Genomic DNA, 23,053 nt, shown 5'->3' with positions numbered 1-23,053 from the left:
TTTTAACTATGTTTTAGTTGTATTAAATATACCAATAAATTTTAATTATTAAATAACATCAAAGTCAACAAACTCGTAGATATATTTTATTTCTGTAATCTTCATTTTCTCATTAGCACCTTTCCTGTACTATTCCCATAATACATCAAACTTTCGCTACATTATTCATTTTAGGACGTAGTACTATATGTATTCAGCCGTTTTACTAGTAAATTCCGTAATAGTAATACAAACCGAAGACTGTTTCGGAATGTAGACTGGAGCTTCCTAGCATCAGGGACTTTTTTCAAAATTTAGAGCGCTTTCTTTGAACAGTATCGTACATATTCACTGTTGCGAATGTTTCTAAAGATCAGATGTTTTCGTGTAGGTGTAAATGCGGATGAGATGTTGAAGCCCGATCCGCTGCTAGTGCACTTCCGAGAAGAAATCGAAAGGCTGCAAAATGCAAACACGGTGCTGCAAGATAAAGCGAGGGATCTTGAGGAAACTCTTGCCGAGCGAGATTGCTGTGACGATCCTGACGCCACGATCCACTTTCTCAGAGAGAAGATAAGATATCTTAGAGAGGGTTTCGCGCTTGAAAAGAAAGAGTACTGCTCACTACTTTCTCCGCTTCGTAGATCTCGTTTAATCGTTTCCGCTTCCCAACAATGAATCATTGGTAGCAGAAATATATATGTCATTGTTCATATGTATCTGAACGTTTGGTCGATTAACTGTGCTCAAATAAATCTACGACTGCAGAAACATACATAGCGTTTCTTCCAAATTTACATTCACCTGAGGAAATCACACCAACATTCTGGTTATATACTAATGTTACGATAATGAAATTTCATATTTTTATTGTAGACGTTAATGTTCGACACATGTAATTTATAGTAAATTTTAACTAAACTAAGTCTGAAACCTTACATTCCTGATAAGACAAGAGTTGCTTATTTCCTCTTACGCCTTTTAAATTTGTATTTTATCCATCAAAATGTTTTGTATTTCCAAACCTGATTAATGTTATCACTTCAATGTATATCTTCTACCAAAACTATCCATGAAACATACTTCTTTGAAAATTTTTTATGACCTCAATTGCAAGATGTCAAAGAAATGTTCTTGCTCTGACAGATTGCGAGACATGATATCGGATTTGAGGTTGAAGCTGGCGCAGACCGAAGAGGACATCAGCTGCCCCGCGATATATCGTTTAAGGGCAAAACTGCGTGATCTTATGAAAGGTGAAGCGGCTGAACAACAGATTTCCAAAGTTGTGGAGAAATCGATTGAAACCTTGGTGGATCTTTCCAAGAACTGCGATGATCTGCGTTTGGAAAACGAACGTCTTCTTGCACAAGTGACAGATTTGCGCAGTGCATTGGTTGATCTCGAAGGAAAGAAAACGCCAGAAACGATATTGCAAACGGCCGAAACAACCACAGTGCCGGAGTATATTGACATTTCAGATTTATTGCATAAGCTGAACAACTGCGAGGATATCGTGGCTGATCTAAGAAAGCAGTTAGAAGAAAGGGACGAGCAAATCGATGCACTGAACAAAGAACTGGAATCGATGAGCAGTCAAAAAGGTTTAGAGGAACAGATAGAAGCCATGAAAGAGGAACTTAGGAGGAAAGATGACAAGGTATTACATCTCGATAGTTCTAAACTTAAAGTTAACGTCAGCTGGCTATTCCAAATAAGTTTGTAAAATTTATTATATAGCAGTAAAAGTTTGTTAATATTGTAAAACGATAATACCATCTCGAGTATCTAATTACCACGGTTACTTGTCAAATTCTGTAATAATCATATTGGTACTAGTAAATGTCTTCTCTATTGCATAATAACAATGTCTAATCCAAATGAAGATTCGTTACACGCCCCTAATCATAATGGGAACCCGACATATATATAAATAAAATATTTTTTAATGAAATTCGAAAATATGATATTAACCGAAACCATGATACCAATTAAAAACAATTAAAAAACTGTAGCTCCTTTTTTAGATCGCAGGACTGCTGAACAACCTAAGACAATCAGAAATAGACTTATTGGGGTTATCTTCTCTGAAATCCGAAGTGGAGAACCTGAAATCAGAGTTACATGATCTCAAATCAGAGAAAACTGAATTACTGAACGAACTAAACAAACTGCGAGAAGCACTGAAGGATAGAGACGATCAGATAATAGATTTACTAGAGCAGAGGAACAACTTGGAGAAGGAGTGCAAGAATAAGACGGCAGAATTACAGTCAAAACTCGATGAGGCAAATGACGAGATCGATGATTTGAAAGCTGAGATAACCAAACTGAAGAATGAGTTGGAAGAGTGCAAGACGCTAAACGCGAAGCTGGAACAGTGCTGTCTGGACAAAAACGCACTTTCGGAAAAGCTACACGGCTTCGAAGAGGACCTTGCAGCCGCGAAAGCGATAATAGCGAATCTCGAAAGTGAGGTGAACACTTTAAGGCGAGACAAGGAAAATTTGTCGAACGAACTGGACGAGGCAAGGAAACAGATGGAGGCGTTCATTGGACAACTGGAGGATGAAAAGGGCGCCAGGACCGCATTGGAGAAGGAACTGGAGAGAGACCGAGATGAGATTGAATTGTTACAGAGGGAGATTTTCGATCTGAAAGATCAGATCGATGCCGAAAGGAAGGAGAACGACGAGCTTCGCGAAACGTTAGAAGCATCGGTCGGCGAGAGGGAAAAGTTGAGGGCTCGGTTAGAGCAGTTGGAGAGTGAGAACGATGATCTGATGAAAAGGATGAAGGAGCTAGACAATTTGAATTACCAGCTAAGGAACGACTACGATAGCATGAAGCAGGCTTTGGACAATTTGCAAGCAGAGATCAACAAACTGGAGGATGAATTGGCCAAGGCGAAGCAAGAACGCGATGCATTGTTGAACGAGAATAATGGTATCAAAAAGCAGCTGGAACAAGCGATGGCGGAGAACGAGAGTCTGATAGCCAAATTGGACGAAACTGGTAAAGAACTTAATAAACTGAAACTACAGAAGGATGAGCTACAGAAGAGCCTCGATGGGATCAATCTTGAGAACGATTCACTGAAACGAGATATGAAAGCGTTAAGGGATGACCTTGAGGATTCCAGAAGGCAAGCGGAGGAACTAAAAGCCGCTGGTGACGCGTTAAAAGCGACGGATAAGGATAAGGTACTTGAACTTGCAAAGCTGCAAGAACAAGTAGAGAACTGCAAGTTCGAAAAGAATCGCTTAACGAAGGAAAATGATGATTTGAAATCTAAAATAATAGAATTACAAGGAAAGCTGGAGGAGATGGATAAGTTAAAGGGAAGAAATACAGATTTACTGGCTGAAGTAGATCTTCTGACAAAAGAATTAGAAAAAGCGTTGGAGGACATTGATCAATTGAAATCCGAAATAGGTTCCTTGAAGGATGGACTCGATAGTTGTGTGGGCGAGATGCAAAAGCTGAGAATCGAAAATGGCGACCTCAAAAAACAGAACGAAACCTTGAAGTCTGAGATGCAAGCAATTACCGATCACTTAATGAAAGACAATGACGATTTAAAAGCAGAAATCTCAGAATTGGAAGAAAAGTTAAGTGAATTGGATAAAACGAAACTAGAAAATGTTGATTTGCTTGATGAAGTAGATCGTTTGAAACAGGAATTGGCAAAAGCCTGGGAAGAAGTTGATCGATTGAAATCCGAAGTAACATCTCTGAAAAACGCACTCGATAAGTGCGTGGACGAGATGGAAAAGCTGAGAACTGAGAGCGACCAGCTTAAATTGGAGAATCAAGCATTCAAGTCTGATATTCACGGACTTGATGATCGCTTAACGAAAGAAATCGCCAATCTGAAAGCAAAAAACGCGGAATTGGAAGAAAAATTAGTGGCATTCGATAAATTGAAGTCGGAAAATGAGGATTTACTTGGTGAAGTTGATCGTTTGAGACATGAATTGGAAAAAACCTTAGAGGATATGGATCAATTGAAATCTGAGATAGGTTCTTTGAAAAACGGACTGGATAAATGTGTTGGCGAGATGGATCAGCTGAGAACTGAAAACAGTGGTTTGAAGTCTGAAATTCAGGGAATGAGGGGCGAAGGGGACAGTTTGTCGGCGGAGTTAAATAATCTGAAGAATGAGAATTCTCTTTTGAAAGGCGAAAGAGATCGATTGAGCAAGCAATTGAGCGACTGTAAGATGGAAAACGAAAAATTCAGAGTGGAGAAGGATCATCTGGAAGCTGAAAATGAGAAGCTGAAAGGAGAGATAAACTCGTGCAAGGAAGAGAATGACAAATTAAAAGACGAACTTGGAAAATCACGGGAACAATTGCAATCATCGAACGACGAATTGAATAAATTAAAGGCTAATCTCGACAGAGCTGAGGAGAAAATTCGGTCTCTGGAGCCGCTGATCTCCCGTTTGCATAGTGAAAATGATAAATTGCGGGACGATTTGACGAGTTTGGAGAACGAGGCCAACGATTTCAAAGCAAAATTGGCTAGAGAAACGGCTGACAATGAAAAGATACAGAACGATCTGAAGATACTGGAGGATCAGGTGCACGATCTAAGTAAGAACCTGGCCAATGCTAGGACAGAAAATGACACTTTGAAACAGGAAAATCAAGGTCTAAAAGCCAAGTTATTGGATATGGATCATGATCTATCGAATTTGAACTCGGAATGTGCGGATCTGAAACGAGAGATTGCTGATCTGAAGAAATTAATCGATGAATTGAAAGAAAAAATTGCTAAACTGGAAGCAAACATAGATCATTGGAAAATGGAGAACTGCAAACTTCAGTTGGACATTGATAAATCGAAAGCTGATCTTGAGAAAGCCTTGAAAGATTTGCTCGAATGCCAGGTAAATTGTGTTGATTTATAAGTATTAACGTAAAAATGCGTATTTATCTTGGTATATATTTTTATTATAATGTATTATTAAATTTTGGTACTAAGTATTATGTTATACATACGTATATGCATAACATACATAAATTTATTAAGTATTTTAGGTATTTTAGCAATAATTTTAATGTTTTAGCGTAATTTTTCATTAAAAATATTTGTATCTTTCATACGAGAAATGTCTTTATTTATTAATTATAAATTAATTGAAAAGAAGTGAAACATCCATTAATCTACAACACTTGTATCATTTTCAATGTTCCTAAATTTGATTTTAATATCTACTAGGCTTCGAAGAAAGCACTAGAAGCAGAGATGTACCGTTTCAAGATTGAGAAAGGCGAGCTTGACAAGAAGCTTGTCGATTTAACTTCTCAACTCGAGCAACAGGAAAAAGCATTCGAAGCAGAAAAATCGGCCAGAAATAAGGGTGATTCAGAAATTGCGGCCTTGAAGGAGGAACTGGATGCCTTGAAAAAGGAACTAGGTAAATTGAGAGCTGACAACAACAGATACAGAAACGAAATAGACGACCTAGGAAGACAGCTTGCGGTAACAAAAAATGAACTGGAGAAGTGCAAAGAAGAGGTTTCTATATTAAGAGATGCCAATAACGCACTAAAGTCTCAATTGGATCTCTTGAAAAGTTTAAAGGACGAATATAATAAGTTGATGGCTGATTTAGATTCTCTTAAAGAGGAGAATGTAAACCTTCTGCAAGATAGGAAAAATTTCGAAGATGAGTATACTAGGCTGAAAGGAGAAGGCGATGGACAGAAAGCAGAGATCGATAGATTGAAATCAATCTTGAATGCAGAGGAGGCAGCTGCGGAAAAATTGAGGGCAGATCTGCAAATTTGCCAAACTGAGAACGATAGGTTGCAAAAACAATTAAACGAAGTGAAAAATGAGTTGGATGAACTGACAAAGGGAAACAATCGTATAAAGAACGAGATCGATAAGCTGAAGAAGGCGCTCGCGGACGCGGAAGCAAAGATAAAGTTGCTGGAAAGTGAACTATCCGATTTGCTAGCCGAGAAAAAAGAACTGGTCAACGAACTCTATCGTTTTCGCGAACAGCTAAACAATCGTACAAACGAGCTAGAAGAGCAGATGGCCGCAAAAGATGCGGCCAAGAAGGAATTGGCCGACATGAAGGATGAGCTGACCGCTCTAAAAGCGGCGTTGGATAAGGTTCGCAGCGAAAACGATAAGCTGAGAAACGAGAACGAAAAGCTGAATGTGGAATTAACCAAGTTGAACGGGCAATTAGAAACTCTGAAGGACGATAATACGAAGCTGGGAAACGAAAACGCGAATCTGAAGAACGAAAACGCGAATCTAAAGAATGACAATGCAAAGTTGGCGACGGAGTTAACTGGAACGAAAAACAAATTGGCAGAAGCGGAGAAACAGCTAAACGATCTAGAGAAAGAAAACGACGACTTGAATAACAAAATAGCCGATCTCGAGAACACAGTGAACGAGCTCGAGCCTTTGAAGAAACAATTAGAAGATGCTAAAAAAGAACTGGATAGGCTGAGGCCAGAGCTAGATAGATTGAAATCAGAGAATGCAGAACTGCAAAACAATTTAAATAACGCCATAGAGGAATCGAATAGGTTAAGAAATGATTTGGACAAATTAAAAAGCGATTACGACAAATTGAAGTCTGAATTAGCTGACCTGAAGAAGGAGAGAGATAGTCAGAAAGAACGGAACGCAGAATTGGAGAAAGAATTAGCCAAAATAAAGAAGGAGAATGCGAATCTCAAGGGTGAGTTAGCCGATTGTCAAACAGAGAACGAAAGATTGCGTAATGGATTGACAGATTTGAAGTCGCAAAATGCAAAACTGCAGGACGATTTAAACACGGCGAAGAACGAAGTGAATAAATTAAAAGCCGATTTGGATAAATTGAAAAGCGATTATGGTGAATTGCGGTCGGAATTAGGTAAACTAAGGGATGAGAAAAATAGGCACAGAGAACGCGATACTGCGCTAGCCATGGATCTGGATAAATTGAAGAAAGAGAATGACGAGTTAAAAGATGGAAATGAGAAACTGAAAAGCCAGTTATTCGATTGCCAAGAGGAGAGGGAAAGGCTACGCAAGGAATTGGGAAAGCTGAAAAGAGAAAATGCAAAATTGAAAGAAGGTATGATAATTATCCTTTCAATTTGTTTGGAATCCAAATTAGAAGAGCAAGTAGTTGATCTTTTGTTCAAGTCACTTCGCAAATTTTAGCAGAGTGGTTAATGAACGGCATTTAATATTATTATTTACCTCAGACAGTATCAGGTATAATTTTACAGCGACAATCTTCTCCTCTTATTTCGACTTTAAAGTGCTTGTGCTCTGATATTTTTAGACTGTAAGAATATATCGCTCACACCGGTTCCCGGGCCCGGGCCGAGACGGTCATCGTGGAGGTTTTAGTTGGTTGGAGTCCGGCACTACCACGCCGCTTTTCCCCAGAAGCGGCCTGGTGTCCGTGCGGATTTCCTCCACGTTAATAAAAAAAAAGAAAGCCCACCTAGCATTTGCATTTGATGTTATTTTTGGTTTTTTGCTGGGAGTTACAAATTCTCTCGTGAGGACGTATTAGCGAGTTACTTAGCGTCTGTACGCTCGGTGGATGTTACGACCGATCGCGGAGAGACGCGGTCGCGAGGAAAACGCGTCAGCGAGAGGCGTAAATTCTCGCTACGATTCGGTGAATCGACGCCGCGAAGCAGTCGTTCCCCTGTTTCGATTAAGATAACAGAGGTGGTTGAATGAATTTGACACAGTAGTAAGTTATATTTCACCGTTTATTCCACAACTTATAACGAGGATAGTTACACTGGTGCGTATGTACGAGATGAGTGAGTGACTGATCTACGGGTGTGTGTACCCGGTTAAAGGATGTTGACCGTTCGAAGGATGTAAAATCAGTACTGTCCTGGGAGACGATGCTGTGTCGGAGGAAAGCTAAGGATGGGTGTGTCTAGCGCACGGGACCATCGGATTTGTTGGTGCCGATGTTATTTAGGAGAGTGAGGGAATAGGCTTCGTTTTTAATTGGTTAAACGAAGGGTCTTAACCGCCCTCGAGAGAAAGTGGTTAGTGGGAGGAAAGTTGCAGCGTGCGTGAGAAAAACAAACTTTCCCTTGTCCAGCCGTGGTAGACAATAGTCTTTGTTTGTTTTGTTTAAAGGACCTTTTCTAGGAAATCTATGAGATTTATGGAAGGTACTTGAAACTATGGAGGATACGCTGCGAGTATCCGACGACATCTGGTTGCCATATTGCCCGCGGTGTGTGGCCTGGGCTAGGTAGAGTGTTACGCGACGTAACAGTGGATATTCCACGTTTTAACAAAGAGTTAGTTTAGTTATACTTCCATCGTAGCCAAGAAAGTCGAGTACGATTTGGGCTTTGGAGGAAGGCGCATCCTGTTATCCCGTTGACAGCGGATTCGTTATTGAACCTAGGATCATTGTCATTAGTTTCTCGAGTATCTAACTACCACGGTTATTTGTCCGGTTCTATGATAATCGTATTTGCACTAGTCAATGTCTTCTCTCTTGCATAACGACAACGTGTAATCCAAACGAAGATTCGTTTCACGCCCCTAACCCTAATTCTAATGTAAACCCGACATATATATATATAAAATATTTTTAATGAAATCAATTTTATGCAGTGAAAAAGGTGGAGCCCAAGGAAACGGAGATGGACAAAGATATTTTGGATGACTGCGGTGATTTCATAAAGGGGAATGAATTACTGGGGAAGAAATTCAAAAAACAGAATGAAGGTAAAAATTACATTAACTTTTCTACAAATAAAGAACGCGAAAGTTCCGAAGACTGATTTTTATCGTTTTATTGCTTGTTACAACCGCAAATTCACGATTAAAGCAACTGTTATTAACGAATGTTACTGAATACGACTATTTAGAATTTTTATTTGATGTAATTTCTGATCTTAATCTAAATGAGCTTACAATCTTAAAAACTTTGCCGATTCTACAATTATTTATTAAGATCTCATTGTCAATAGCTCACATAAAAGTGTGACTATATAATTGAAATAAATCGTATTTAAATTAATACTTCTCAATGACGTGTATCGTATATCGAATCGCATTAAATTTATTTAATTTTATTGTAAATATTTATAAATACTCATAATTGTTTACTCATAAAATTGTTTACATATTATTATATATGCTACAAATATTTTTCCTCGTTCATTGAAAAAGATGAAAGTGCATGAATAGTTCAAAGTTCAAGAATTTTCGTTTCCATGCTTGCTTTAAAATGAGAAATAAAAATCCATCGTGGTTACATCTAATGTTTACATTATGATGTATATTACTAAATACGACGCAATATTATGCTAATTAAATTGATAGAGGAGGGAAATAATTATTATAGCTGAAGAAAAAATCATGAAATTTTAAAACGAATAAAAAAAAAGTTTCTTAAATAAAAATATGTTAAATCAAAGAAAGGTATATCGAATTGTTTCCAAATTCAGAGTTTTAGAGTTTCTACAATTTTAACGATTTACATTTGATAGTATTCATAGTCATAACCTATTAGATCTTTAGTTATTAAAGTATATTGTATTCCGAATTTATACCTTAAATTACAAAATGTAAAATATACATTTTGTAACATTTAAAATAGGTGTGCTGCGCATTCGGAATTATATTAGATATTTGGAAGGTAAAGCTACAGAACCGAAAATGGCGGACAGGCCGGAAGAAGAACCAGAAATTGATCCAGTATTAAAGAAAGACATTGCAGATTTGTTGAAGAAATCTCATGATTTATCTAATGATATCTATCAAACGGAACAGGAAATAAAAAATCTTGGAGTATGTATAACATATGCGATAGATAGGTATATTAAACAAGTTTTATATTTTAAATATTTTAAGTCGTATATTTCGAAAGACTAACATATAACATAGTTAACAAGGGAATTGATTTATTGATAACGTATCAAGTGATTGTTTCTGTTTTTTTGAATAATTTCCTACTAAAGCAGTTTTCGAAATTTCTTTCATTTTAAACTATTTTGACAACTGAAAAGGTAAGAACCTAAATTAAAATTATGTTATTATTTTAAAGTTTTTAAGGATAAAAAAACTGTGACTATTGATAAATGATAAACGACTTTACGTTTCTTCTATTATAATTAGGTATAATTAGGTTTATTCGTTTTATTGAAGTAGTCTGCATAATAATATCTATTAAAATAAAAATCAACACATTGTTTTGGTTTTTTTTCGTAATATTTAAAAATGTATAAAAGCATAAATATTTATGGTATATTTAAATATTTAAATAAAATATGATTCTTAATAATAAAGATACTTAATAACAGTATTTATTAACAATTAGATGTAGCTTTACGAAAAAACTCATATTTATATGTATATGTATTAATACGATCATTTATTATTTTAATGTAATGCACAGGCTAAACCTGGCGAGGGCATTTTCGATCCTGACAGCTGGCTGAACGTAAGTCCGAAGACGAGATCCATTAGATATACTAGTAGAATTTACATAGTATTGGAATTTTATTTTTGTATATTTCTAATGGCCGAATGATTCTATGTTAATCGGGACTTGGCACTAGCTACAATTTTTATGCAAAAAAGATTTCCTTGATGAAAGGTGAGAGAAACATATTTATAGATAGATAATTCAAATCTTTGATAAAAAAGCATCCATTTAAAAATGTAAGAATGAAAAAATGTATTGTCATAAGATTTCGCGTGAAATGGTTCTAGATTCGAATCTTCAACAAACTAATAAATTTTAACATAAACGTTAATAATTCATGCGTAATTTCTCATAAGAGAAATTTGAATTCTTTATTTCTCATTTTACCTGCAAATTTATTGGTATTGATTATATCTTTCAAATCATCAGTTATTGAGAATCGATGCTGTAACATTATCAAGAATTTCTATAATGAAAAATAATTTAAAAAGCGCTTTATTCATATATGGAAATGTTTAACATATAGATAGTACAAATATTTTTTGATATATACGAATATTGGTGCGTTATTGAATTATGTAATATCGATATAATATTGTATTACCCCGACGTTGGTTACCGCATGTGAATCACAATGATGTGGATTAGTGATGTTACTTACTAACTGAATAAACCTGATAGATCTAATAAATCATTCCGTACTTCAGAAATTATTAGGTTAAGTAAAAAGTTCTGAGCGTTTTTCGCTAGATGTCTTTAGTGAGCCATATCTCACGATGTGCACATCGCATCGAGTCATAGTATACACCGATTTCAAGGTGATATTACGCATCAAAAAGGTTCTTTGTCAGTTTTGTGTTCGGTGAAGCCAGTTGTGTGTTACAGCGTTCGAAAATGGAGATAAAAAAAGAGAAAATTCGATACATTCTTCAGTACCACTACGACCAAGGTGAAAAGGCGGAGCAGGCGGCCAAAAAAATTTGTGCTGTTTATGGACCCAGTACAGTATCGAATGCAACAGCAAAGCGGTGGTTCCAACGATTCCGTTCTGGTAATATGGACGTCGAAGATGAGGCACGCTCTGGTAGGCCAATCGTCGAAAATGTGGATAAAATCATGGAAATCGTCGAGTCGGACCGGCATGTGAGCACTTATTCCATTGCCCAGGAACTGAAGATTAGCCAGAAAACCGTTTGGAACCATTTGCATAAGGCTGGTCTCAAGAAGAAGCTCGACGTATGGGTGCCACATGAATTGACGCAAAAGAACCTTTTGGACCGAATTGATGCCTGCGATTCTTTGTTGAGACGTAACGAAATCGACCCATTTTTGAAGCGGATGGTGACTGGCGATGAAAAATGGGTCACATACGAGAACAACAGCCGAAAAAGATCGTGGTCCAATCGCGGTGGGCCGGCCCAAACGATCGCCAAGCGTGGATTAACGGCCAAGAAGGTTTTATTGTGTGTTTGGTGGGATTGGAAGGGAATCATCCATTATGAGCTGCTCCCATCGGGGCAAACACTTAATTCGGACCTCTATTGTCAACAACTGACCAGACTGAAGCAGGCGATCGACCAGAAGCGGCCAGAATTGGCCAATAGGAAAGGTGTTGTGTTCCATCAAGACAACGCCAGGCCGCACACATCTTTAACGACGCGTCAGAAGCTCCGAGAGCTTGGCTGGGAGGTTCTATCGCATCCGCCGTACAGTCCAGACCTGGCACCAAGCGATTATCACCTTTTTAAGTTTTTGCAAAATTTTCTTGATGGTACAAAACTGGCCTCAAGAGAGGCTTGTGAAAATGAGCTGGTCAAGTTTTTTACCAATAGGGACGAGGACTTCTTCAACCGCGGAATTATGAAATTGCCTTCAAAATGGACAAAAGTAATCGAACAAAACGGCGCATATTTAATCTAAATCGAATAATCTTGACTATGTTAATTTCATCGTCGAAATAAAGCGAAAAAGCGCTCAGAACTTTTTACTTCACCTAATAATAAATGTCCTACTTTCTCCGTTCTATTAAATTGAATGTTCTAAATGTATCTTCAAATTGAAGTAAAAAGTTAAATAATATAACTTTAAGCAAATTACATTCATAATTTTGTTCATCTATCAAAAAATGGGATATTTCTAACTTAATTGTCAGCTTTATCAATTGAATCTATTCTCTGTGATGACAATCTTTCAGTTATGCCCATAAAAATACGACATTACGTAAATATTTTCCAATCTTTTCCTTTGTTCTTTTTCTTTGCAGTCATTGACATTGACACAGTTAGCTGAGCTTCACGATAAGATTTGTCAGTTGACATTGGACATGGTGCACCAGGACAGTAGAGCGGTGCCGTGCGATGGTTATGAACCAGCGACTTCGTCAAAGACGGATTATAATATTTTGAACCAGCGTATAGCTGCTTTGCAGAAACAGATAGCGGAAAAGCGAACGGAGGCAGATTGGAAGCTTCAGGAGCTGAGGAGGGCTCTTCAAAACGAGCAGGCTAACTTAATTCGAATCTCCGATCAGATGAACTTTGAGAGAAAACGCAATTTGAACCTTCAGCATAGCATAGATGATTCACCGTAATCCGGTTTTCCTTTAACCTCGTTCATCGTTCGACGATTGTTTTCTCCAAGACATTCCACGGATGAGAAGAATTATATTCCCTCGGTTCTTGAAGCTAATGAATTTAACGAATTTTTAGTGAACTATAAGATCAACAAACCGTACAAGAAAACATAGGTCCTGAAATTGTGTTATCGATGATACATCTATTTCTTATTTAATGATCGCCGATGTAAGTATATGTAAATAAAAAGTATGTCGTTACAAAATTAATATTCGAACTTTCTTGTGTGATTTGTTGTTTTCACGTTAGTTCCGCATCTCTAAATGTTCAATACGTTAAAAATGAAAATTGCCCGACGAAATAGAAAGAGGGCCTTGATATTCATAAGAATGCGAACAATGTATTGTAATTCACTCATAATTCTGGCAGTTGAATGCAATTTTAAATTGAAAAGAAAGTTGCTTTGTAATTACATTTCAGGTAAGCATAATCCAAAATATTAATAATTAAAAAAACAAAATTGAGTTACATGTGAGAACAGAACAGAGGCTGACTTTGCTTATGTGACAACGACCATGTAACGTCAATTCATATCAGAGACCAGGCCATACACCACGGACAGGATGGCACCCACATACCTGCATATCCCTGGCGCGCACCCTCAATAGTCTTAAGTGCCTACCAGGAGCACTTGGCATTTTTATAGTTAAGGTCGTTCGGATCAAGCGAGTATTTCCTGTCGTAAATTCCGTCCCTTGTCCTTAGATACCCCCACCCCTAGCTTTCCTCAGACACAGTATCGTCAGTAAGACTTCACTTATTCTATATCCTTAGAATAGTCAACATATCTATGTCGGTCTCTACTCTTATAAGTCGCGTACTTAATGTATCGTTGTAACTAAGTCTGACATAACGTGGTTGGAGTGAATTGTGATTTATGTTAATTCAGTGCGTGTTACATTGTGATTGCTGAATTCATAATAAAGGTTGATTAAAACCAAGTTAATAGTTGTGTTACGACTCAACTATATTTTATTTTCACCAACCAACCCAAAAATTACGCGACAACCATACCCAAATCCAAAACACTAGATTTTCCCATTATTTGCTTTGTTGTTAACTGCGAGTTGGAAGTTACACGCAAAATTGCTCGCCTATCACGATCGGATAACGATAACGGCCGACCAGTACTTTTCTTTTTGTCATAATCTTCAACATTTTTTAAGAAATTCTGTATTACTTTACGACTTCTTCTTATTACTTTCGATATTTTTGCTACTGACAACTGTTGCTGCTTTAGTTCAGGAATTTGCTTTTTTTCAGACTTATTTAATATTTTTCCGCGTTCCATACTTACAAATTTATATAATATTGCACTGTTATCTTTACTCGTTGATAGATCATAAACTACTGAGCAATTTCTAAACATACTAACAGAGTGTGCTATTATTTCGTTCTTAGAATAAAACAATTTTTTTTTGTTACACACTAAACCTCATAATATTTTTAATTATTTTCAACGAACCGCATATTCTGAGCTCATAATGTTTTAATATTATACGCTACAGACGAAAAACTTTACACGCGTCATTGAGAAATTAAAGTGTTACGTCGCGTAACACTCTACCTAGCCCAGGCCACACACCGCGGACAAGATGGCAACCAGATGTCTTCGGATACTCACCGCATACCCTCAATAGTCTCAAGTACCTTCCATAAATCTCAGGAATTTCCTAATCGAGGTCCTTTAAACTGAACAAATGTCTGTTTCCAAAGCATTTCTAAAGACCTTTGTCTACTACGACTTGACAAGGGAAAGTTGGTTTTTCTCGCGTATGATGCAACTTTCCTCCCACGAACCACTTTCTCTCGAGGGCGGTTAAGACCCTTCGTTTAACTAATTAACAACGAAGACTATTTCCCTCGCTCCCTTAGTCAAAATCGTCACCAACAAATCCGATGGTCCCGTGCGCTAGACACACCCATCCTTAGCTTTCCTCCGCCACAGCATCGTCTCCGAACATCACTGATTTTACATCCTTCGAACAGTCAACATCCTTCGACCGGGTTTACACCCGAAGATCAGTCAGTCTCAATCAAGCATCTCGTCAAGCGGTCAGCAATTCGAATACAGTGAGTCGACAAATCCATCAGTATACGCGATAATCCGCCTAGAGACTCAGGTCGCACTCATTCGTAGTCACCTCATAGCAAATATTCATTTTGTGTTACACCGAAGTTGTTGGTTTGTGAAAATATATAATAACCTGTTAGCAGCAGCGTTATCTTTCATTTAACCGCCCTTATTATCCCAAAAGAAATAAGGGATCGAACGATTCGCGGCGTCGATTAGCAAATCGTAACGGGAATTTACGACTCCCGTTGGCGCGCTTCTTCGAGATCGTGTCTCCCCGCGAACGTGCGAAAACATAAAGGATAGCACACCTGGGCTATCTCTTTGACAAGGAGTGTATGTTATAATATGTAAAATGATTATAATTAAAATGTAAAACATAAAAGAGATTATAATTAAAGTGGCATGGTGAAAATAAATATTGCAAGTATGTATAGATACACATAAATATTGGGTCATCTGCTGATTTCATAAAGGGACAATTGAAAGGTTAGTAAAAATCAATTATGAATCCTCATAACTAATTTTTTGGGTACCGAATAGTGAAATAGCAACGGAGAGCCCGAATGCTGGGTTAAATTGATCCACAGACAGATAGTTTTGCAATAACATTGTTTTGTTTTCGTCGTTTTATTTTCTGTAAGATGCGAGTCGGCTGATACGGTGAGCGATCTATAGATCAAATTATGGTGACCTGGCTGCGAGGGTTAATTTACTGACTCATCCGTAAAATCGCAACTCATCTGCAATATGTAGCAAAATACGTACGCTAATTCAATAACTATAAGTTAGCAGATACCTCAGTAAGAATATTTAAAATACTGTAAACAACGTATAGTATGCTTGCTGGTCAATCTTTATTTTAAACATTATTTTGAATTCTATACGAACATAGGTTCGAAAAATTGATCAGTATATTCTTATATAAACATCAATGTGCACTATGGTGGTATCTTCGTTTGTTAATGTCATATTAAATAAATAATGACCATCGGGAAGTGATGGCGGTAAACCATCCATGTTGTCAATTACGTAGTCTTCTAGTTGGTAAACCCCCTAAAATGTAATAAATTATAAAGTTAATTACCTAACGTTCTCAGAAAAATGTATGTAATACAAGATGATTTCTTTCTTTGCTCATTACATATGTACATATATTGTAAAATAGTTTATCAGAATAAAAAACAAAATTTGTATTTTATTAGGCATATAATAAAATATGGATGAAAAAATAATTAATTCCTCTTTGATAAAAATAAATTAAGGTTCTCGTCTGTATTATATTTTTGAGTATCAAATTGTTTACACACCGGGTCCGGAGGGCAATTATCGTTATCCATGTCGATTGCTCTTAGCATAGGTACCATTATAGATTTTGAATCCGCTACAATCTCACAAATACTTTTATCTACATGAAGCCCAAGATCAACCGTATATTCACCCATTCGAACCGTAAATACGTCGGCTGTTACCTATAAAACAAATGTTGATGATACGAATATTAATTTAATGATACGAGTAATTCTGTAATCTATCATGTATAGGTTATATATATAATATCTATTATATATATTATATATTATATATATTTTACATAATTTCATATCGTTTCTATTACAAGGAGATATAATTAATATGTCTTGTATATATCATAATATGTATTATAATAATACATGCGTTACATGATAATATAATGAATTTTTTAACCTTTATTTTAATCACTCCGTTTTCGTGGTAGGATTATTGTTTTAATATAAACTATAATACATATTATTAATAGAGAAGATAATATAAAAGCCATTTCTATTTTAATAAAGCTTTTCTAAAACCACATAATTAATTTACCTAATTACTATATACATACATATATCTTTTTTTTAATCTAATCGTCGTTTATTTCTCTTTCATGTATAATTGGAAGAACTCAAATAAAAAAAAGAGATTTAATTAGAGAATTCACTGGTCTCGCTATAATGATCGTTTGAATACTTGTAAGAAGAAAATATGCAAATAACATTTTTTTTTCAATGGATATACGTTCATCATTTTCCTCTAAGAAAGCGGAATTTTCTCTATTCAAAGAGATCGATAAGAAGACGCATCTCAATGAGATGCAAAGTTAACTTACGGTTAGTAATCATGATTACATTACAAAAACTTCTTCCCTTGTAAGTAGGTATTCCAGGTAGGTATTACGTATCATAGTTATTTCCTACTCACAGCGCTAAGTAATTAAAACACTTGATGATATTACTGTTACATTGAGGTAAATGTACATTTAAACTATAAACTCGAATATGTGTTAACAACTACAAATTTTTACATGTTTTTATTAGTTAAACAACTAAAAATGATTAATATTCAAAGCAATTGTAGAAAAATTTCGAATATAGCAAGATACTTATATGCACGTACATATGTAGGTAGAAATAGCAGCCAATATACGAAATATAAAAAATTAGAGCGACAATCTTAGTTGACGTAAGATGGTTGTACTACAACTACATATATTAGGTTGTTCGAAAGGTTTCTTTCGTTTTATGAGGAAATAATAGATGCACAACGTTTTTTGTTTTATATTATTTTGTCGAATTACGTACGATCCATTTTGTTCTGTTGAGATAAACACCGCGACATTTCACAGACTTGGTATCACGATTGTGCATGAAGGTGCACTGTTGTAAAAAAACACGTTTGCGAAAGAAAGACACTTTTCGGACAACCTAATGTATTGAAATTTTTATTAAATTGTTTAAGCTAAATGATTAATCGTTATTTATGATACTGTAATCGAAAATACTTTAAATACATACCTTAGTGTCCTCAGGAAGTGTTTTAATGATCTCTACATACACGTTCAGACTAGCCCCATATGTGCTATCATAGTTTAGTTCAAGATCGCATGACTTTATATATTCTTCATTAATTTGACTACAGTCAATATCTTCCAATAGTATGTCGTAATCTGCCTTATATTAACAAATATAAATTACTTAAATTAAAATTAAAAATGTATTATTTTCTTGTAATATTCAAACTGTAATTATTTCTACTAAAAAAATGGTTATAATTACAATAGGTTTGTTTCATCCAAAAAGCAAACGTACCTCGAACTTTTGAACAACGTGGAACGTTTTTATAGTATTTCATAAAATATTACTCCAAAGAGAAAATAAACTTACTACACGACTTAATACATCATTTGTAGGAAAAAGTTAATTATTCAATTATTTTATCCTTACCTGCACCATGCACCATCCTAACGCGCAGACTGTGAACAACCAGAAGAGCATCTTGACAGCTAGTATCCTAGACAGCAAGTAGCATTAAATGGACTATTTCAATCTGTTAGCGAATAATATTGTCATTCGGTTATCCCAGGAAAAGAATCCCGTTTGGTAATGTAACATCTGGTGGATCTGTGATTTTATCACAACTTATTGTCTTTTATAGTCGTGAAACTACTACAATGAACAACTACATAAAAACATTTGTCACGAACATTGTACATTTTTAATTACGAGGATCATAGTAAAGATTGCTATACTATCATTATGTTATTATTTATTACGTATGTAAGTATACTATTATTATGTTATTATTTATCATTACATATGTTCATTGACAAATAGCAACGTATTCGCCGCAAACATATTTCAACAGCTTTTTGTAACATCGATATTAGACGCATTATCTAACCTTTCCTCAAAGCGACACTAAATCGTCAACTATCATAAACATACATACAATAGATATTTTTTCAACTTACGTGTTTAGAAGAATTTTAATACTGTTGCGAGATTAGAACTCATCGGATTATGTATTAAACGTTCCAGAAGGTTCACTCTTTATACAGTGAAGACATTGTTTCCTCCCACTCTGGCTGCTAAATAAGTACTCGCAACAATATTGTTTATATTATTGCATAATATACGATGAAATAAATATATAAATAGCAAAATGTTTAATCGTAGATTCAATTTGTTGTATTATAAACTTTTTATCTCGATTTCTTTTTTGTCTAAAAATACATTTCTTATACCTTGAAGCACTATAAGTGTAGAACATTTCTCAATTTTTCCCAATTTTTATTTCGAGTAATAATTATAAACTAAATTAAATTAAACGTGAAATGAGGAATTTTTCTATTTACCTATATGTTCGTTACCGTATATGGTTAAAGGCTGTTTTAAGAGCAAACCGTTCAATTTGAATGAGCGAATAAGATAAATGATCGGTCGAAACTTATAACGTTTGAACAAGAGTTCAAAGAGTGACCAACTTTTCATTTTACATTTTTTTGTTTCATTCTTCTCTCACCTAAAACTACATGCATCCGTGAGAAATTGAAATTTCCCGCAGAAATGTGCCTGTGTATCAACAAAAATGATATTCTCGGGCTGCAGCCAGCTTCTATCAAATAAGACAATTTATTGGCCGTTAACACTGACATGCTCCCTATTAATCGACAAAAAAAGGGACATAACGTGACCTGTATCCGCTATTTTTCGATTCATGACCTTGAACGAGTGAGTTATCATTGTTGCCTGAAGCAATACATCGCTCACTAGCCAAAAGATAAATTACAATATCTTTGATGCATTCGTTTCACGATGAAATTCTTGCTCTCGAGGATATCTATCCGAGACCAAATAACCCTACGAATAATCTGGACATTGGTGTTTTGCAAAAAGTGTAAATATGTAAATGTAAAAAATATGATTTTAACGTTAATCTTCCTCCAACATTTCCACCTATACATACCCATCGGTTAATAATGTAGAATCTCAATTATCATAACGTCGATAAAATTTCATGTTTCAAGTGACAACATACATAATACAATCATTAATATTTGTTTCTTATGAAAAGTTAAAAGTAATACCGTATACTATTTATATTTGATCCCAGAAATACAATAAATTTTGACAATGAATAAATAATTATTTTCTAAATTGCTTATTCTGATTTTCAGTCTCTCATTCTTAGTCAGTGTTAATAAATTCCAACAATAAACTGCTCCACAGACCTAAAGGAATTTTCAAAATTACTAATTTAATAATTAGTCAATTACTGCGAAAATATGCATGTGCATTTAATGTACATTGTGTATAAACATCTGTAGTTCAACGATAGTGCATCGAGTCTGAAATTTCCTAAACAAATCGCGTTCGTGAAAAATTTAATTTATCCCCCGAAAGATAAATCAACAAAGCAAAACAGGAAATTTCGCAAACGCTAACTTACGACCTATCATCACTTCGATAATACACGGACGCTTTACGAACTTATTCTAATTCCGACTGGATGGACACGCGGTTAAATGGATTTCATCAATTCATTTACCACTTGATCTAGTTGCGCATTTCGATTATATGCGTACTGTACATGCACACTGCACACTGTACACGCGAGCCACAGCAACGACGGTTCCTGATAAAGTCGTGGGAACGGATGCGGCCTACGATGCAATCGAATTAATCTCGATCGAACAACACCGTGTTACAAAACGAAACAGGTTATCGCGTGTTGTTTTTGAGAACGTAGCTCGTTATTGGCTTCCGCCGCGATTTTCCTTCTTCTTCCTATCTGTTCCTCCATGCTGCGCTTCGTTAATTAGAATGTAACCTGTGCGATGCGACGCGATTAAATTACTCGGCTAAAGTAATTTATACGATCGCGAACGAGCTTGGTCGTTGTAAACACCATCGGTGTAGCATATATCGGTTACTCGTAGATTTAGAAAAATTGCGCGTCTGTGATATCTTTTGTAAGGGAAACGTCCAAGAGATAAAGAACGGCGAGGATTTATATAGATAAATAATGAATGGCGAGAATAGTCTCGTCATTGCCGAGATATTTGACGTAATAGATTTTAGGATAATGAAAATTTATTGCGTAGGTACAAGATTTATCTTCTGACTCATTCTTAGTAGATTGGAGATTCTCTGTTCTACATTATAATTATTTATTAGTTAGAAAGAAATTTTAGCAAGTTATTTTTTTGTAATAGATTATTAGCGTCTTAGTTGAAACTATAGGTTGAGTTTCATATTTCTGGGGAAAGAATGGTTTGTAGGGATTTTAGCAACTGTAACGTCTGATTTAAGTTTTTTAAACTGTTTTATAGAAGGTGGATTAATATTGAGGTGTGATCTACCACCAGAAAATTTCTTACGTTATAGAACGAAATCGCGCAATAGACCAATCGCGGGGAGACGCAATCGTGAAGAAACACGTCAACGGGAGTTGTAAATTCCCATTACGATTATAATAATCGACACCACGAGTTGATCGATCCCCTGATTTTAGTTGAGATAGGGAGAGGATATAACTCTGCGATTAACAGGGTTATAAAAACTATATATTTTTAACACTTAAATTACACCGTTGCTTGTCATATACGTTGTAGACAATGATTTGGCGTATAGAGATGCGATACACTGGCACAATATTCGTTAGTAATCGAGCAAGGCTCTTAGAGTTTTTGTTCTAGTTGACGTAGCAATAAGGGAAAAGACTAACCCGGTACTGACATGTTGACTATTCTAACGTTGAAGAATAAGTAAGTTACGGTGCCGATGCTGTGTCAGAGGAAAATTGACACTGATGTACGTGGTAGTGATGAAAATCGATTAATTTTTCTTTTCGAAAATTCAAAGATTCATTCGTTACGGGTTTCCTACGTACTCGCGTAAATACAGGCCAGTTAGAAATACAATTAATTAATCCTAACATCACCGTACAAAGAAGTCCTTATAGATTTCGCGAGGAAGAGCGCAGAATAGTACGTGAGAGAATAAGCGAATCAATTAGAGCCAAATATCATAAGGCCTAGTAATTCATCGTTCGCGAGCCCTATGTTACACGTGAAGACAAACGATGGTTCAGATAGATGATTTGCAGATTTTCGAGAACTAAATAAAAATACGGTCGCGGATCGATATCCTTTACCCCTTATTGCGGAACAAATCGCGAGATTGCAAAAGCGAGATACTTTATTAGTCTGGACATGGCTAGCGGGATTCACCAAATCCCTATTCATCCTAATTCTAGGAAGTATACAGCATTGGTTACCTCCGATGGACAATTTGGACAATAAGTTGTTATTTCCTTCAAATTCTTTTGTGCCTTTATTCGGTCCATTCGACGTCTTTTATTTGCATAACATAGTTCGCATGCGCGTCTAATGTTTCTTCCGGAATCATTTTTCCGAACGGCGATATTATGCTGACTCCGTCGAAAACAAGGATTTTTGCATTTTCAAACAACCCTAATAATTTTGCAACTAATATTTTTCTAAATATTCTAATATTTATGTTCTTGCTGCAATTTCGTAAACCATCAAAGCGTTTACAACAGAAATTCCCAGACGAAGTTGCATGCCAAGTCTTCTGTATCATTTGATCCCTCTTCTAATTGTGGTGGCATAAGAAACCATTTGGTCGGAATAATCTATACCACACTTTTCTTCATTATATTCAACAACAGCTAGTGGTTTTAATGTTGTGAACAAACGAAACGAGAGATCATTCTTGAGATTTCTTTGAAAACACGCGTGGCAGTCAACGTGCCGTTCGTACATTGTTGTCTATTTGGATGATGTTCTAATTATTGCCATATCTCCATAGATCAAGCTCTAGAAAGATTGTACACCGTATTAAATACCCTCGTAAATGCCGGATTTTCTTCTAATTTTTCTAAATGCTCTTTCCTAAAGACATCGGTACTCTACTTGGGATATGTAATCCATAACGGATAAGTTCGTCCCAATCCGGGTAAAATACCAGCCTTGAGTTCTTTACCTGAACCGACGACCGTCACACAGCATTGGCAATTCATAGGTTTAGTTTCTCCCGAAAATTCGTCTCTAAATTTTCACACGTCTCTATACACACTTACTTCCGGTAACAAAAAAAAAA

The 23,053-nt window shown here is 35.9% G+C and overlaps 2 protein-coding genes across 2 annotated transcripts; one reads left to right on the top strand and one right to left on the bottom strand.

Moving 5' to 3' along the window:
* The first annotated feature begins 1,135 nt into the window (after positions 1-1,135).
* LOC117215189 (centrosomal protein of 290 kDa-like) lies at positions 1,136-13,144 on the top strand. The gene is made up of 8 exons (XM_033461607.1): positions 1,136-1,639; positions 2,007-2,417; positions 2,556-4,874; positions 5,207-7,076; positions 8,606-8,719; positions 9,597-9,787; positions 10,395-10,439; positions 12,688-13,144. The coding sequence occupies exons 1-8, from the start codon at positions 1,136-1,138 to the stop codon at positions 13,012-13,014; spliced, it is 5,781 nt and encodes a 1,926-aa protein (XP_033317498.1). The 3' UTR covers positions 13,015-13,144.
* Positions 13,145-15,968: 2,824 nt separating this feature from the next.
* On the bottom strand, positions 15,969-18,548 carry LOC117215176. Its single transcript, XM_033461584.1, has 4 exons — positions 18,374-18,548; positions 17,945-18,100; positions 16,442-16,603; positions 15,969-16,187 (listed from the first exon to the last, which is right to left on the bottom strand). Exons 1-4 carry the CDS (start codon positions 18,422-18,424, stop codon positions 16,041-16,043), a joined length of 516 nt encoding a protein of 171 aa, XP_033317475.1. The 5' UTR covers positions 18,425-18,548; the 3' UTR covers positions 15,969-16,040.
* Positions 18,549-23,053: the final 4,505 nt, after the last annotated feature.

Source organism: Bombus bifarius, unplaced genomic scaffold (genome assembly GCF_011952205.1).
Source record: "Bombus bifarius isolate JDL3187 unplaced genomic scaffold, Bbif_JDL3187 scf7180000009432, whole genome shotgun sequence".
Classification (NCBI taxonomy): domain Eukaryota; kingdom Metazoa; phylum Arthropoda; class Insecta; order Hymenoptera; family Apidae; genus Bombus; species Bombus bifarius.
This window is presented reverse-complemented; position numbering and strand designations above follow the sequence as displayed.

Coding starts and splice junctions, on each gene's coding strand:
- LOC117215176 (XM_033461584.1), bottom strand. CDS start 18,424: ATGCTCTTCTGGTTGTTCACAGTCTGCGCGTTAGGATGGTGCATGGTG. Junction 18,101..18,373: donor TAGGATGGTGCATGGTGCAG/GTAAGGATAAAA, acceptor TGTTAATATAAG/GCAGATTACGACATACTATT. Junction 16,188..16,441: donor ATAATTGCCCTCCGGACCCG/GTGTGTAAACAA, acceptor ATTACATTTTAG/GGGGTTTACCAACTAGAAGA.
- LOC117215189 (XM_033461607.1), top strand. CDS start 1,136: ATGATATCGGATTTGAGGTTGAAGCTGGCGCAGACCGAAGAGGACATC. Junction 1,640..2,006: donor TTAGGAGGAAAGATGACAAG/GTATTACATCTC, acceptor CTCCTTTTTTAG/ATCGCAGGACTGCTGAACAA. Junction 2,418..2,555: donor ACGGCTTCGAAGAGGACCTT/GCAGCCGCGAAA, acceptor GAGGATGAAAAG/GGCGCCAGGACCGCATTGGA.